General features: G+C 43.0%; 1 protein-coding gene across 2 annotated transcripts; it reads left to right on the top strand.

The window, feature by feature from the left end:
• The first annotated feature begins 7,995 nt into the window (after positions 1-7,995).
• LOC124131333 lies at positions 7,996-16,401 on the top strand. 2 transcript variants are annotated; one of them, XM_046494545.2, is made up of 9 exons: positions 7,996-8,099; positions 11,961-12,535; positions 12,874-13,006; positions 13,189-13,529; positions 13,867-13,984; positions 14,270-14,361; positions 14,472-14,631; positions 14,772-14,955; positions 15,449-15,578. In XM_046494545.2, exons 4-9 carry the CDS (start codon positions 13,404-13,406, stop codon positions 15,453-15,455), a joined length of 687 nt encoding a protein of 228 aa, XP_046350501.2. In that variant the 5' UTR covers positions 7,996-8,099; positions 11,961-12,535; positions 12,874-13,006; positions 13,189-13,403; the 3' UTR covers positions 15,456-15,578. The 2 variants fall into 2 exon arrangements, with proteins under 2 accessions (XP_046350501.2, XP_048253618.1); XM_048397661.1 differs by lacking the exon at positions 14,772-14,955 and having other exon boundaries at positions 15,449-16,401.
• Positions 16,402-16,574: the final 173 nt, after the last annotated feature.

The following is a 16,574-nucleotide window of genomic DNA, read 5'->3' as shown; positions in this document are numbered from 1 at the left end:
CCCGAAGAGATGCAGGTCTTAGACGTTTACCACTTTGGTGAAACCCACGAGCACGGGTATGGTGCTGACAAACCTAGAAACAAAATCGTGGCGAACCGGGATTCGAACCCACGATCATAGGGTTTGGGCGTTCCTAAGAACGTAACATATATTCACTCTATTTGGCAATATGAGATACAGATAATATACATGCACATGCATGTGCACTTTTCTTCGGTTTTGTGAGTGAAAAAATACAGATTGAGTAGAGATGCTCTTACTGTGTATGTGTGATAACTGTACAATATATGCACTGTAAATAATAGTTATCCCGCGATATGCCAAGGAGAGGCACGGGCCACCGAGCCGTGGATGCCCGTGCCTAAAATAAAAACAGAAGATGAGATTGGGTTAAATGGCCGAGGGTGTGCAGGTACTAGTGGGCTACTTAGCTGCTAATTGTGTATACCAAAATGCTACCGTTGCCATGGCCACGCGCGTGGCCAACGGCGATTGCAGCTAGCGCTGCTGGCCTGAGACTGCTTCCGCTGTCCGGCCCCCACGGTAGCATATTTAACCGCTACCATTGCTTGGCAACTCCCACGCTGCCAAAAGCAGCTCCACGCTGCTGGCCTAAGTCAGACTACCGCTGCCCGGCCCCAGGTAGCCGGCCAAAGCAGATCCCACTGCCCGGCCCCATTAGCAAAACCATTGTGCGGCTCCCACGCCGCGGACCCAACTGTCAGCTACCGCTTGACAAGACGACTTCCGCCGCCGGGCCCATATACGTGGCAATTGTTTGCCCCAACGTATGTTATTTTACGATTCCCCGGCTGAAAAGTCGGGAAAGACAAGGTTCCCACTGAGAAGCAGGTAACCCCGGAAAGGTTCCCGCTGAAAAGCAGGTAGCCTTAAGCACGAGTATTAATTTGGAAGCAAGTTAATTTGTTACTAGCAGTGTAGCCCACAAGAACCCCGCCACAAAGCACCAGAGTGCTACCCCACACCCACGGCCACGCGATACGCGGAGATAGCATTGTTGCCCGGCTTGCCTATGTACTGAAAGGAAACACAAACCTGTGGAGATAAGAAGCGCCAGGGCATGCAATAAATTGTCCGTAAACACACACAGTCCTTTGTCACTGAGGTGGACGCCCTCCCAGGCGTACCATGTCTTGTCTGATGCCAGGATCTGGGGATGTGGCACCATTGTACCGCCGAGCTCTTTGACTCGGTTGGCCAGTCGACGGTTGATATTCTTCCGCATCCCCTCGATCTTTAGTGGGTCCCTGGCATCGTGCCAGTAGCGCCTGTGCAGCATTGAGGATACGATGATCTTGGTGTCAGGAAGCTGGGGTTGTATTTCCGAAGGATTGATGCCACCATGTCAAGGTAGCGTCAAGTCCCGTGTAGTTCCATCCGTCACCTACTGGGGTGGCCATGCGCCGTTAAACCATTTGCCCTGCATGTAGGCCCCGAAGCTGGCGCCACCCGCTGCGTCTGAAAACAGCTGGAGGAAATCGCTGTCCACCCATAGTTGGTCCTGAAACACTGAAATGCCTTTATAACTCGTACGAAATGTTAACCACATTTGTAGGTCTTCCTTGACCCAGCTGGTAATCCTAATGTGGTGAAATGGTTGCTTACCTCTGCTAAGCAGATCGGTTAGCCTGCGGCTGAATGCCCTTGCCATTGGTATAGCCCTGCACATAAAGTTAAGCTTGCCTATGAGGGACTGAAGGGCCCTTTTTGTGACCTTGATGTTACCTGTTGACAGGATGTCTTGGATTTCCCTTGTTGCCTCCTTGATCTTGGACTCTGGGATTCTGATCTGCATTGCAATGGTGTCGATTTCCAGCCCTAGGAATGTCAGTTTGGTTGTGGGGCCCACCGTCTTGTCGTGCGCAGTAGGAACCCCAAGCTGTTCTAGTGTATTCAGGCATCCGTTGAGGTTGTCTGAGCAGTGGCTGGTGCCTGCTGTGCCCCCCGTTAGGAAGTCATCCAGGTAATGCATGATCGGACACGTTGGGAGATGCGATTGCATGCACCATTGCAAGAAGGTACTAAACGTTTCAAATATGGCGCAAGATATGGAGCAGCCAAATGGTAGGCATTTATCGAACTAGAACTCACCTTCGAATCTGATGCCTAGCAGCTCGAAATCGGATGGGTGGACTGGTATAATTCTAAAGGCCGACTGAATGTCGCCAAGGTCGACTTCGTTTTGTAGTGTTGTTTCACGTAGCCTGCCGTGTCTTGGTGCGTGGCTGATCGCAAGTTTCGTGCCAGGCGACCCGTGCGGCTTCCCTGGAACTCGAGCTTAAAGCCAGAGCTAAAACCTACCCATAAATAGTTTGCATCTCTGTAATTGACCCTAGCATATTGGCGTAACCAGGGTGCCATTTCATTGAGATCCACGGGGGAAGGGGCCATTGAATTTACCTGCCTTGACGGCTGGTTTTCTGTTAGGCAAAAGGCTGATTGGGCTTGTATGGGGTCGGTTGGACCCCATTCCCTCGAAAGCAGGTCCTAGAGCTATGGGAATGTTTGCCACACTTACCGCATTTGTGAGTGTACTTACAGTTGACCCTGCTACAGCCAAATTTATTGAAATCCCAGCATACCTGACTGGCGATGTCCCCCTGTACGCGTGTCATTGCGCCCCGTCCGCCTGATTCTGGTTGTAGTACCGGCTGTGTTACCATGGACTTCAGCCACAACTCCCCGTCGATGTTGTCCCAGCGTCGTGAGGGTTCCCTTGTCATTCTGTGTCGGAATTGTTGGTCGTAGGTTGACCAGGCACCCCCCCGAATCGAAGTGCCGCCGTTCTTATGGTTTCCATGTAGGACAGCAACCCCTGGGTTGTGCGGACCTCGGAGTGCCTACTAACATATATACACATGAAAATGTGGAAAGCTGAAGTCCAGCTTGCCAGGGACAGGCGCTTTGGTTGCTGCTTTATTGGTTTAAAAATTACCTAACCTGTGGGATTCGTACGCCATGGTAATCGTACCGTCCTCGTGACTTCCCTCGGTGTCTGGTAGGATTGTGCCGAGGTCGACATACTCACCACGCCAGATTTTTTCCCTCACCGTTTGTTTGACGTGCGCGTCTTTTCCGTCTGCATGGAAGGAAAGGGAATCCCCGTATCCTGCGATGTGATTGGCTAATAAACAATGTCAAAGTTGCACGGCTCGTTCAGGATGGCAGACAGTCCATGTACAATACTTCTGGATTAACAATGGCAATTAGCATGTCAATTTATTCAGATTCGCATCAGGCTTGGCTGCAGCGATCTTAATGCAGATCAGTATGATAGACATATTGCATACTAAAACCTGTTCCTGTGGATATCATACCGAGCATGCTTTACGCTTTTGTGTGTACAAACTACTAAGTTCTTCGAAATGAAATGTATTTTTACCAACAAGGTTATTTTTTACACACAGTGCTATGCAGAAATTCGCATTTGAGTAAAGAAGAGCAAATCCAAACATTAGCTTCTATTCAAAACTTCGTATTAAAAACTGGCAGATGTTCAATTAAATGAATTGTTTAACATAAACTGCAAATATATTTCTCATATACACAGATCTAGCTTGGCATGTGCAATTCATTTGTTAATCTAACGTTCGCTGATGTATTTATTGCATCGTGTCTTATGGGTAATGAAGTGGTATTAACATAAGCGCTTCGATTGTTTACTAATCCATTTCTAGATTCTAGACATATACACATCATGGCTGCAGGGTAATTAGTCTTTGTCCCAATTCGGTCGCTATGACACTACGATGAAAATGAATACCTCGTTGTAAGCATCGGGGATTCTCCCTATGTTGGGCGAAATGGCGGGAGAACTAAAACCAAGCCTTACCTGTTGGTTTGCGCTAACCGGGCCGGGCGCTGAATGTTCCTGCAACTGGAGTATTTTTTCCAGTTGCTCGTTTACCTGGGTAGCCGAGTTGGCAGCCTGCGCGGCATTTACAAACTGCGCCGATTGTACGTTAATTCTGTTGCCCCCTTCGATATTTCCGTAATTGGCAGACTCACCATCAGCTGTTGCCTCCTGCATAATGTGCACTCCCGGGGTTTGTCTTCTGGTTGTCCTGGCCTGCTTGGCTCCCCTCACAAGCTTGTGGTTGACGGGTGCTCTTCTCTTGGGAGGCATCACGAAGGTCGAGGTGGTGAGTCGAGGTATTCCACTGAAATAGGTGGTATTCAAAGCAAAAGCGATTAGATACAGTGACACACGTGTGTACTTGGGGAAGGGCTGTTCGCGAATGACCGACTAACAAAGGCGGGATGATGCTTGCGCGGGATTATTCCCCGGGCACGGTGCCGAGTGGTGGCCCGGGGGGATTGAGTTACGGGGGGTGATTGGGTTACAGACGTAATTAGCCCATGGTTTGGATACGCGCGATAAAGTCATTTAGTAGTTAGTACTAAATGTAATTATCTGTGATATACTGTGTCTTGTCGTATAAGTCGATTATGCCCGTCGTAAGAGGCGACTAACGGTATAGGGTGTCAGGCTCGCTGACTTGGTTGATGCATGTCATCGTATCCCAATTGCGTGGAGCGATGCGTATGGTGTCAGTAACTGGATTGTCTGGTCCAGACTCGATTGTTAACAGACCGCCGACACACAGATGGAATATTGCTGAGTGCGGCGTTAAACAACAACAGCAACAAATTATATGTGATGTAAAGAAAAGATAAGCATTCTACATATATGCTTATCTGTAATAGATTTTACAGTTGTTTAGTACTACTCTTATGATATTATGTAAATATTTGACGAATAGAAGACATGTGAAAAGTCCACCATTTATATACATTTTGTATTTATAATCATGTACGTATGTGAGAGCTACGATAAAATGCATGCTACTTATGACATTGCACATGTAATTTATTTTCCTAAAATGAGGCAATAGTGAGTTAAAATTGAACGTCGCATCAGCATTGTGGCAGCCATATAGCGACGTACGAGGCAACGAGAAGAAACACGCCGAAAAGTCAATTATTATTGTGTCATGGCATTTCATGTAATTATGTACTGTTGTGTAATTAAATCACCTTTTTCTAGCCACTGTGTTGTGTTATTCTGTTGACAAAATATATTTAGGAATTTCACAAAAGACAATCATTTGAGGACACGGTGCCATTACTTAAAGAAATGTGTAGAGGCTGTTTAAGATTGTCAATTATTATGTTGTTGAACGTTTCATGTGACAGATGTATGGACAGTTTTGTTGTGTGCGTGTGTAATTTGTTTGATCTGAAGTAATTAAGTAACGGTACTTCCTCATAACATTTTGTAAACAAAGATGTTCATTTGATCCATTAGAAATGTTACATTTGTAACAGGTTTATGTAATAATAGAAAAAGAAGAAATATATCCTCCAAAACAGCACAGCATTCTACCTACCAACAAGGTATACTGATTAATGTTGTAATCTGACAAACACGTATTACATATTTAGATTCCTTATCCAGAATCGATTGATGGATTGAGTTAGACTTTGCTATTTTCAAAACCGTCATCTTCAAAGGCTTACACTGCCGTTTAGTGTGTTGCTGGTGTAACGGTTAAACATATACCCTTTGTTGTTATCTATATGAACATTACTTGACCGAGTTACATCCTTTCGAATTTGTCCAAGATTGCAAATATATTACATTGGTTTATTTAGAACCTTCCTTCTCAACCACATGAGCTGAAACAAGGCACGATTGATGCTGTTTGAGGTCATCCATCTGCATCCTTGATACTGACGTCTGGTATCAATGACAACTTAATTCTAATTACTTTGCCAATTCTTCTCAAGTGAGTATGGTTTTACGCCGCTTTTAGCAATGATGACAGCGGGATATACCAGAAATGTGCTTCACACATTGTACCCATCCGGGGAATCAAAGCTGACCCAGGCCGACAACTGCAGCTGAACTGCGTCAGGCGTTGAGAGTGTGGGCTCAAGTGCCTATGGCCTTCATCAACCGCCTCATCCATCCCATGTATCGACGTTGCACGGCAGTCATCAATGCACATGGCGGACATACTGTTGTCATATTAAGGATAACTGTACTAATGAACATGCTAATTTATTAGAAAAAACCCACGAATGAAACAAACGGTAAAGACAGACGATACAATTCAAAATTGGTAATGTTTTACAAAATGAATAATTATCTCTCACCTAAATATCTTTGTAGGCTGATTCCTAACAAAGTTTCGGAAAACACAAATTATAACTTAACTAAATTAATCTTCAAACAGTGAAGTGTAAAACAAAAGCTTACGCAGAATCATTTAAATAAGCTACAACACAACTTTAGAATTCGTCACCAGAAAACCTAACGGTGGCAGAGACCGTTACACAATTTAAGAACTTGCTACATGGAAGGGGAGATAATATTGTTCACTGGGATTACAATTATGGAAACAGGTAATGTCAGACTATTCACAGTCATCTCAGGCTTGACTGCAGCGATCTTTACGCAGATCAGCATAATAGACATATTTTGGATACTAAAACTTGTTCCTGTAGATATTATACCGAAGATACTTAACACTTCCTTTTTGTGTGTACAAAATACTATGTTCATCGAAATGAAACGTATTTTTACCAACATGTTACTCTTTACAAACAGTTTTATACGGAAATTCATATTTGGGTAAGGAAGATCACATCCAAACATCAGATTCTATTCAACAACGTCATATTAAAAACTGGCAGATTTAAACCTTCACTGACGTGTTAATTGTATCATGTCGTATGTGTTATGGAGCGGTATTACATAAGCGCTTCGCTTGTTTACCAATCCATTTTCACGTTTTTGTGAAAATAAATATGTTAAAATCATGTGACTGAACAGTGGGTTGAAGCTGATGTGCGTAATGTATAGAACCATTTGGACACCAACGGCTCCAGCACCACCAACCACTTAGAGGGTTGGCACTCCAGACAGAGAAATATAGGTCCCAACCATCCAAACATTTACAAGTTCGTGGACATTATTAAGGAGGATGTCTGCTCCAGATCCAGGCTGGTGGCAGGCTGGCACTAATGAGAAGAAAGTGTGTGTGTGTGTGTGTGTGTGTGTGAGAGAGAGAGAGAGAGGGTGTGTGTGTGTGAGAGAGTGTGTGTGTGTGTGTGTGTGAGAGAGAGAGAGAGAGAGAGAGTGTGTGTGTGTATGTGTGTGTGTGTGAGAGAGAGAGAGAGTGTGTGTGTGTGTGTGAGAGAGAGAGAGAGAGAGAGGGTGTGTGTGTGTGAGAGAGTGTGTGTGTGAGAGAGAGAGAGAGTGTGTGTGTATGTGTGTGTGAGAGAGAGTGTGTGTGTGTATGTGTGTGTGTGAGAGAGAGAGAGAGAGAGAGTGTGTGTGTGCGAGAGAGAGAGAGAGTGTGTGTGTGCGAGAGAGAGAGAGTGTGTGTGTGTGAGAGAGAGAATGTGTTTGTGTGTGAGAGAGAGAGTGTGTGTGTGCGTGAGAGAGAGAGTGTGTTTGTGTGTGAGTGAGAGAGAGAGTGTGTTTGTGCGAGAGAGAGAGAGAGAGAGAGAGAAAGAGAAAGAGAGAGAGAGTGTGTGTGGTATGTATCATATTTCACAAGATTATGCAAATTATGTATGAATATATTTATAAAAGAAAATAATTGAAAAATTCTACTCAGAGTGTATGTATGTATGTATGTATGTATGTATTTATGTATGTATGTATTAGAATGTGTTTCATGAATATATGGTAGATTACAGTGGTTACCATTACAGTTTGGCCTTGAGTATTGCAACAGTACATAGTTAGTTAATCTCCCATTGGTTACAATTCTGCCATGGCTGACTGCACATCTACCAAGAACCATATGTAAGGGCATAGTGACGTCTCAAGGTTTTGTGTTGTGTATAAATGATATACAGCACAGAACACAGCACAGAACATAGCACATATACTAACACACTACCATAATAAGCACATGTTGAGCTGCTACCCAAACAACAACTGCCAGTGTGCAGGTATTCACACACTCACACACGGCTTCTGTTGATTTGTTGTCATAGCGACGTGTCTTTTCAACTTGAACACAGCGAGCGGGAGGCGGGCCGGTCGATCTACGCACAGACAGGTATGTCCAAGACACCAGGTGGAACATCGATACATATCATATAGTTATCAACTATATGCGGCATTTTGCATGTGCGATACAGTCAACTTAGAGACGGCCATATGACAGGGTTGTAATAGCCAGACCCGTATTACACCCCCACAGGACTGATATGGCAAGTCAATGCATTATGAATGGGCGATCGATGTCAGCCCAGGTGGGAAGGTATTGGAGTTAGTTCCCCGGTGCGTCGTCTTTCGTGTTCTCGGTTAGCTCACCCGTGACAATGTCTTCCAAACAAGGTGAACTCGGATTGTATTCACATGCAAATAGTTACATTTTACAATTTGATGTTCTGGTTCATGATTAAAAAAAAGTTTGTGTCTGACAGTTTTCATATCATTCCTGATATCAATCCTCGACCCCTATATCTGGCCTTCGGCGTTAAATCTACCTATCAATGACATGAAGCACATTGGGAGTGCAATCAATCAGGGGCGGTTTCAGGGGGGGGGGGGGGGGGGGGGGGTAGGTTGGGGGTTTGGGGTGTCCATTATGTCCATTTGTATCTATGGTACACATTAAAAATGATATTTGTATGTAATTTTTCAAATCAAACACTATAATCAACCCTCGGCCCCCTGTGTCAGCCCTCTGGCCCCTCAGGCTACTATGGTGTCTCGGGGTGATACGGGGTATGATAAGAACACTGCCATGTAATAATCTCTGAATATGTGAACACAAAAAAAGATGTTAATATCACAACCTGTTTTCGATTATTAAAAAAATGAGTTCAACTGAGGTTGCCACACTTCTGGCAGATGCTCGTGACGTCAATCACTGGATTGTTTGGTCCAGGCTCGATTATGTTCGGGGCGCCGTCATATAGCTGGAATACTGCTGAGTGCAGCGTTAAACAACAAACAAACAGACAAGTGTCGGTATGGGCAACGTAGGTGAAGCGAGGTGTGAAGTAATAAAATCAGTTTACATGTGTTAACATTGGTCAACCAAGGTCAACTTGGGCTATACTTTGGTCCACATGGTCTCCTAGATCGTACAACGTTTTGAAATATAATGCAAGCACTGTAATTATGTGATCAAGCCCTTATTTTGCCTGACGACAAGTCATTATTAATATCCATTTTATAATATGGGCATGCACTCGGGGGATGGATATGGCGCGATACAAATGTCCTTTTTGTTTCTTCTTATATTATTTTATCATTAATCACGTTGTCATGTGACGTCATGGCTAATTTGCATGCAAACGTAAACAAACATGGCGTCTGGCTGTATCGGTTTGGCCTTGTCACCTCTGGTGATTTTAGCGAGTGCGTCACGACACAAGTGATCATATGATATACTGCGTTGTTTAATTAGTGAGGTTCGTGTGTGGACAAATCAATGTATAACATACTGGTCGATACCGATTCATTAATCACAATACAACATGTGTATTGACAACATTACGCAGAAATGATAATGTACACCAGATACAGTCCAACTACATCAGCTTGTTTTGAAGGCACGGTTTAAGAACGATCGGCACGAAAAGTCGATAATTGTAACAACTTCTTGTCTGTTTCATTTGCACAAGATAAAGGAACACATATCCCTCCAATAACAAGATACGTATCATTGTAAAACCATGCCTGTCTCTTGTCGTGGAATTTAGATTTTGTTCTGACCTTGTTTCTTCGAATTCCTAACGTTAGTCAAAGCCAAGAAAATGTGTCCAGGTTATAGCCCGGGGATGGAGCACTCCACCCATCGATCGTCAGTCATCTTGAACGAACGGTAGGACAATAACAATACCAAGTGAATGAGAACGTCGTAAGGCACCGTGGATATTAAGTGAAGCGCACGTAACATGACGTGCTGACGTTATGATTTCTGCTGCTCGCACGTGTGTTCTTTGGGCGTCATTACATATAATTTGTTTATTAAATTGTTGTTTTATGACGCACTCAGCAATAATCCAGCTATATATCGGCGATCTGTAAATTCTCTAGTCTAGACAAGAAAATCCAGTGATTGACTTCATGAGCATCGATCTACGCGAATGTGGATACGATGACATGCATCAACGAATTCATGCGAGCCAGACCACTCGATCCCGTATGTCGCCTCTTACGTTCGGCATGGGTTTTTGAGGGTGAATTCTAACCTGGATCTTCACCGGTTCATGACATAAAACAAAACCGGGTGTCGAGAGTGTGAGCATGAAGTACTGGTGATGAGTGAGTGAGTGGGTGAGTGAGTGGGTTGGGTTCAACGCCGCTTTTAACAGTATTCCATTTATATCACGGCGTGTCAGCTTAATGTGGGAGGAAAGCCCGAAATGATGCAGGTTTTAGACGTGAACCACTTTGGTGAACCCACGAGCACGGGTATGGTGACAAATCTAGAAACATAATCGGGGCGAACCGGGATTCGAACCCGTAATCATAGGTTTCAGGCGTGCCCAAGGGACGCAACTCTGCATAGCGACTGGGCTACCAATGCCCCCCTTACTGACTACCATTATGTACGTCTATGTCACGTGGGGATTCCGGGTTCTGCTGATCGCGAGAAGCGAGTTAATGAATTTGGTGGCCATGTTCGGCCAATTGCGTGTGATCGTACCCTATGGACCTGTTCTACAATATATCAATGGACAAACAAACAAGTCTTTCTACACTAACGATATAAAGAATTCATTTTATATACATGTAGCAGTCTCATTTAATAATTGTTTGGAAAAAAATGTTGATCTTTTGGTAAAGTATTTTATACATTATTGTTTGTTATCTGTGACCAACGCCCGACCCAATGTGTTAAGGTGATTGTAACCATGTTCTTAAATCACAAATTTATTAAAAGGAAAGGTTTCCGATATGCGTTTGATTATTTCGACCTGCTGTGCCCACGATGTCCTGCATGGGTCGTATGTCATGAATACGATTAGTATGTTAAGATTTTGTAAATGTTTTGTTTTTTGGCAACCAGTGTCTTGTTCGACGTCCAATGTAACGTCACTTTACAGAGCATGACCACCCGATCCCCGTTTAGTCTGCTCTAATGCAAGGTTATTTGGTTGTTGTTTTCCGCCGCACTCAGCAATATTCAAGTTATATGACGAGTCTGCACCAGACAATCCAGTGATTGACATCATGGACATCGATCTACGCAATTGAGATACGATGACATGCGTCATCCAAGTCAGCGAGCCTGACCACCCGATCCCTTTAGTCCCCTCTTACGACAAGCATATTCATCTTTTATGACAAGCATGGGTTGCTGAAAACCTATTCTCTACCTGAATCTTCACAGGCCTTTAATGCCAAGCATTATCCCCACACAATTTCGTAAGTGAGTCAATCCGGTTTGAATATGGAAATTAAAGTAGATTTAATGATGTTGTATTAGTCAGTAATTTTAGTACGGCACAGGAAGACATTTGTGCAGTAATTGCTGTTACAACAAACAAAAACAATCTGCTCTTTAGAGGTGTATATCCATCACCAAGCTCCCTTGTAAGGAACCCTAAAATGGACATTGTCTCGTTGTGGTCTGTTGCAACGCCTTTGTTAGATGGGGCTACAATTCGACAACGTGACATTTGTTGACAGTTGACAGAAAACAAAACTAAAATATTATTCAAAACGCGACAACGGCGTCGCATTGTTTCGAAGTTGTTTGGTTGATTTTCCGACGTGTTGTGTTGGTTTGTGAGGGTGACAACACAATAATACCACAAAAGAACTTAGTCTATTAATGTCCCCTCTTGAATTCCTTGCCATAGGATCGTCATAGTGCGCGCAGAGTAAAACAATTTAGACATTGCATTGTATGCAATAGATGAGGAGCAGTTTATCATGTACTCACTATTTTCTTCAGACAACATGTATCGCAGCAGCGTCCAGAGCTGTCTCCCTGTTGCAAGAACACAAGCTGGATCTTCAAGTACTGCAGTCCCTCCACGAAAAGTTGAGTCTTCCAGCACTTCAAAGCCTGCGCGACAAGATGGGGCTTCAAATCCACCAATGTCTCCACTACAAGAAGAGATTTATGGAATATATCTATTCCTAAAAGAACTGAAAAATAATCCGTGTCTGGACAAAGGAAACTATTCAGCGCCGAACAGCTTGATATATTTTCAGTTTGAGGAGCACAATGATGTTGACCGACGGGAACTTGGGGATTGGTTTGCTCTGACAGATGCTGCTGAACTTATCAAACGCGCTTATGAAACTATCCTTAATTCCCTCGGGTTGAAATGCCTAGCTGCAAGCAGTTACTTAAGTGACAGCGATCTGGTTTTTAGAAGGATGTACAAGCTCCGCGATATTTTGTGGAATAATACTGAAGCAAGTCTAGCTTTTGCAGAGAAAGTTTGTAACTCCGGGATGTTGAAACATTTTGTCCATGATCTGACACAGATGAAGGTGGGGCTTGCTGTTAAAGAAGATGGCGTAAGTACTTTATCAGCAACATTATAGAAAGAAGCTGAAAGAAATAATTAAAAAAAAATAGTGAACGTGTTTACTACATTATTAAGTGAAGCGATTACACATTCCTGGTCAAAATACGAATGTATTTTGTTGCTCTTTTAAAACAAACATGTTTTATCAGATCGATGTCCTGTTTGCATATTTCACTGTCAACACATATATACTGAATAAATCATGCCGATGTAAAAGATAACGTCTGTATCATTCGAGAGTAAACACATTTAGACTGAAGAACTTTTTTTGTATATAATAACACCATTAAAACATAATTAAGAGTGTGTATTCTAATGTCCTTATAGGAGCTTGACGAGACGTTTGATGGGTCAATCTCCATCCTTCACAACTGCTCCAGAAATCCTACGACCAGACAACCTCTCCGGGAGCTCAAGACAGTTCCAGTCCTGCTGCCATATCTCAAGTGTACGTCAGAAGGTAGGATCTTGAGACAATGCACGAGCTACATTCTCTGGTGTTGATGATAGGATCTGGTTTTCTCTTTCTATTCTCTGTTCTATTCTCTGGCTTTGACGTTTTAAATGTAGTTTCATATGCCTACATGTAAGAACCACATCATAACAAACATTCCGAAAGTACATGTACACGATGTGTTACAGTGGGTAAGCTGCAGACGTTGTTTACTCTCGCCAACCTCGTGGACGACACGGAAAATGAACTCCTTTTGGCTGACAGCACCGTCTTTGACGTCCTGTTTGATATGGTCAAAGAAGCATGGAAGGACGAGGAGCACCGATACCTGGGACTAAGCGTTGAAGGTTCTGTTGGTGGAATGACTTGATTAGCCAAAAATGACCAAAACAAGACAGTGCTTATGAATAAGGGGGCTGCGACAATTCTTATGGATATTATTAAAGATGGATATGAAGAGGAGAAGGAACACGCTGTGAAATGTATTTGGGAACTGTCTTTTGATAAATCTATTAAGGAGGAATTTAAAGTAAGTTGTTTTCTTCTACTAAAGAATTTGGCAACCAGTGTTGTTTGTATCATGTTTGTTTTCAATCAATGTTGCGATCACAGATAATGTGATCCCTTATCCAAGTTATAAAATAATGTGCTAGCGAAATGGGGTCTTCTGTTTGTTCTTTCCTGTATCAAACACTTCATTTACCATTGCGGTCGCCTGGTGGTTAAGGTGTTCGCGACCGAAACAATGGATACTATGTGTGAAGGACATTTCCGATGTCTCTGTTCTGATAGTGCTGGGATATTTCTTAAAGCAGCGTAAAACATGACTCACTCTCTCTTTTACCTTTGGTATGATATTCCTACAGGGCGACAATCGGTTGCGGCAGTTGCTTGGTGAACTGCAATCATCCTCTCGAGAAAGCATTTCGAAGGCAGCGGATGGAGCTATGTGGCAAATCGGGGCTGAGGAGGGGCTCGATAATGGTGAATATGCCGAAATATCAAACTATACCATTTCGTAAAAATTGTCTTTGTTTCTACTTAAAATCCCCGTAGATATTCCGTGTTAGAATAGATTCTTAGCAACACATGAGTGTCCTACGAAGTGTCTTAAAAGATCGGATGGACAGGCTCGGTGACCTGTTTCTTGACATGTCTTTGTACCCGTCATATAGCTGGAATATTACTGAGTGTTGCGTTAAATAACAAATTAATATACCTGAACGAAAATACGTGTTATGTAGCTGAGCTTTATTATCTATTCTCCAGATTCAAGTCGTGCAGAGATCAGATCTGGGGGCGGTCGGAAAGGATCTGTGATGTTAAGTTACCACTGGGCTGACCAGCAAGTGGCACTGAAGGTATAGAAAAAACATAGTTCTGCAAGAAGTGTACATATTATGTATTTATGTTGTGGAATATAAGACGCGCATTTCAATGTTAAGCTAAATCATATATCCACAATTAATAGGTAGCTGACTCACTACGCAAGAGAGGTTACAAAGTCTGGATGGACATCGACAACATGGAGGGCTCCACACTGCAGGCGATGGCGGAGGCCGTTCAGAACGCGTCTGTGGTGTTGGTGTTTATGTCGGAGAGATACAAGCTGAGCCAGAACTGCAGATCAGGTGAGGCCTGTATCAGAAAATGACACTTCACGAATCCATTTAATAAACTGATGTTTCTTGTTCTTGCTAAACGTGAACGTTGTACCTTTAGCTGTACACGCCCGTGACTAGACTGACCTATTTATTATGGTGCATTCCAGAAGCTGAGTATGCATTTTCCTTAAAGAAGAAGATTGTCCCGCTACTGACGCAGAGGGCGTATAAACCAGACGGGTGGTTGGGTATGATTAAAGGGACAAAACTTTTCTTCGACTTTAGTGGAAAATACCCATATGATCAGAAATTGACTGATCTAGCGAAGGAGCTTGGCGAACTGCAGGTCAGGTAAGTAAATAATTCACTACTAATTTCACCAGTGAGCGTCATATTTGAAAACAATGATCATATCATATTTGGTCACTACAATTGTGTTTTGCGGGTGTGCGTGCGTGCGTGCGTGCGTGCGTGCGTGATTGCACGCGCCTGGGATTATTTTGTATTACACATGTTCCCAAAACATTATATGTCTGTCCCCTCCTTTCAGAGAACAAATTTGTCTTGATCCCCTGAAAGATTAAAATAGTCTGTGCCAAAAAAACACGCCAGCACACCAACATTTTAGAAAATATTATGCTTAGGAACAGGGAACAGATCATGGCATTCCTGATGAGTACAATGCATCATTGCGAAAAATATACTTTCACTTTGAAAGGCTAGACTCCCTTCTAGTAAGTGAGTCCACACAAAGTCAATGTTTAAGGAAGCCATATACTCTCGTTACTTGTGTTCAACCAAATATTACATTTTGTACTGATTGAGCTCTGTTGTTATGTTTCAGAAGCTGAATACGCTTTTGATTTGAGAAAGACGATCGTTCCTCTGCTGATCCAGAAGGCGTATAAACCAGATGGATGGCTGGGTTTAATCGCAAGGACACTCAACTTTATGGACTTCACGGGAAAATACCTGTTTGATCAGAAAATGTCTGATCTTGTGAAGAGCCTTGGGAAGTTATTGCGCTAGAAACTAAATACCTTAACGTTGGTTACTACGTAATGAAGCGTAATGTGTTGTTCACATATATCACCAATTGTTAAAGTTCAAGACAAAGTACACCGGTAATGGCTCACCGAAGGGCACAAGCACGTTATAGCTGCAGGCGTCGTCAGAGACTGTATGGGACGTCTCTGTTGTGTTGGTGTGTTTGTCCGAACGATGAGGCTCTGAGTCAGAAAATGCTTCGTAATTTTTCCTTTTGATTGACGTTTAGTCGTTATAACTTGCTTGATCTGCTTGTACTAGGTGCAAAGTGCTTTCAGATAAACTAAACATTTGTTTCTCCTTTGGTGCATATAGATTGTACCAGGATTTATCATACATGGATAAAGTCAACGACGCGTAAACCAGTCCGATAAATATTTAAATGAGCTCACAAATTACAGGAACTTTTTTTAGTTAGCTCCAAATATCGATGCGATGACTACTATCTAACATCCCCATTGCCCTCTGTCCTCAAAACGTTGAGATGGACGTTTCCCAATGTGTGGGTGCTTATGTAGCCTTCACGGCTCCAAATCATTTGGCACTATATAATGAATGGTGCGGTTCATTCAGGCATGCTTGTATTCATACGCGGTTTATAAAGTTACTTTTGTAAAACAATACTATTATTACACTGTAAGATTGACAGTCATTATATTATAAACTCTTATTTTTCTCGTGTTTCCGTATCGTACATATCATGTGTGATGAATAAATAGCAGGTACTATGCTCGCCAAAGGCTGACATAATGCAATGTTTGTTCTTTTCTGGTCGCCTCCGTGGTATAGTGGAAAGAGGGTCTGCCCGGAAAGTTGAAGGTGAATGGTTCCATCCCCTGGCCGCTCATACCAAAAGATGGTGTTACTCTGACTGGCGCTCGACACAAAGCGCGGTATCCATCATAAACTGCGGCATGGTCAAG

The sequence above is a fragment of the Haliotis rufescens genome, unplaced genomic scaffold (assembly GCF_023055435.1).
Source record: "Haliotis rufescens isolate VD_foot unplaced genomic scaffold, xgHalRufe1.0.p SCAF_1, whole genome shotgun sequence".
NCBI classification, from domain to species: Eukaryota; Metazoa; Mollusca; class Gastropoda; order Lepetellida; family Haliotidae; genus Haliotis; species Haliotis rufescens.
This window is presented reverse-complemented; position numbering and strand designations above follow the sequence as displayed.

Excerpts from the sequence above, each read along its gene's own strand:
- LOC124131333 (XM_046494545.2), top strand. The coding sequence starts at position 13,404 with ATGAATAAGGGGGCTGCGACAATTCTTATGGATATTATTAAAGATGGA. Across the intron at positions 13,985-14,269 it reads TGAGGAGGGGCTCGATAATG|ATTCAAGTCGTGCAGAGATC; the intron begins GTGAATATGCCG and ends TCTATTCTCCAG. Across the intron at positions 14,362-14,471 it reads ACCAGCAAGTGGCACTGAAG|GTAGCTGACTCACTACGCAA; the intron begins GTATAGAAAAAA and ends CACAATTAATAG.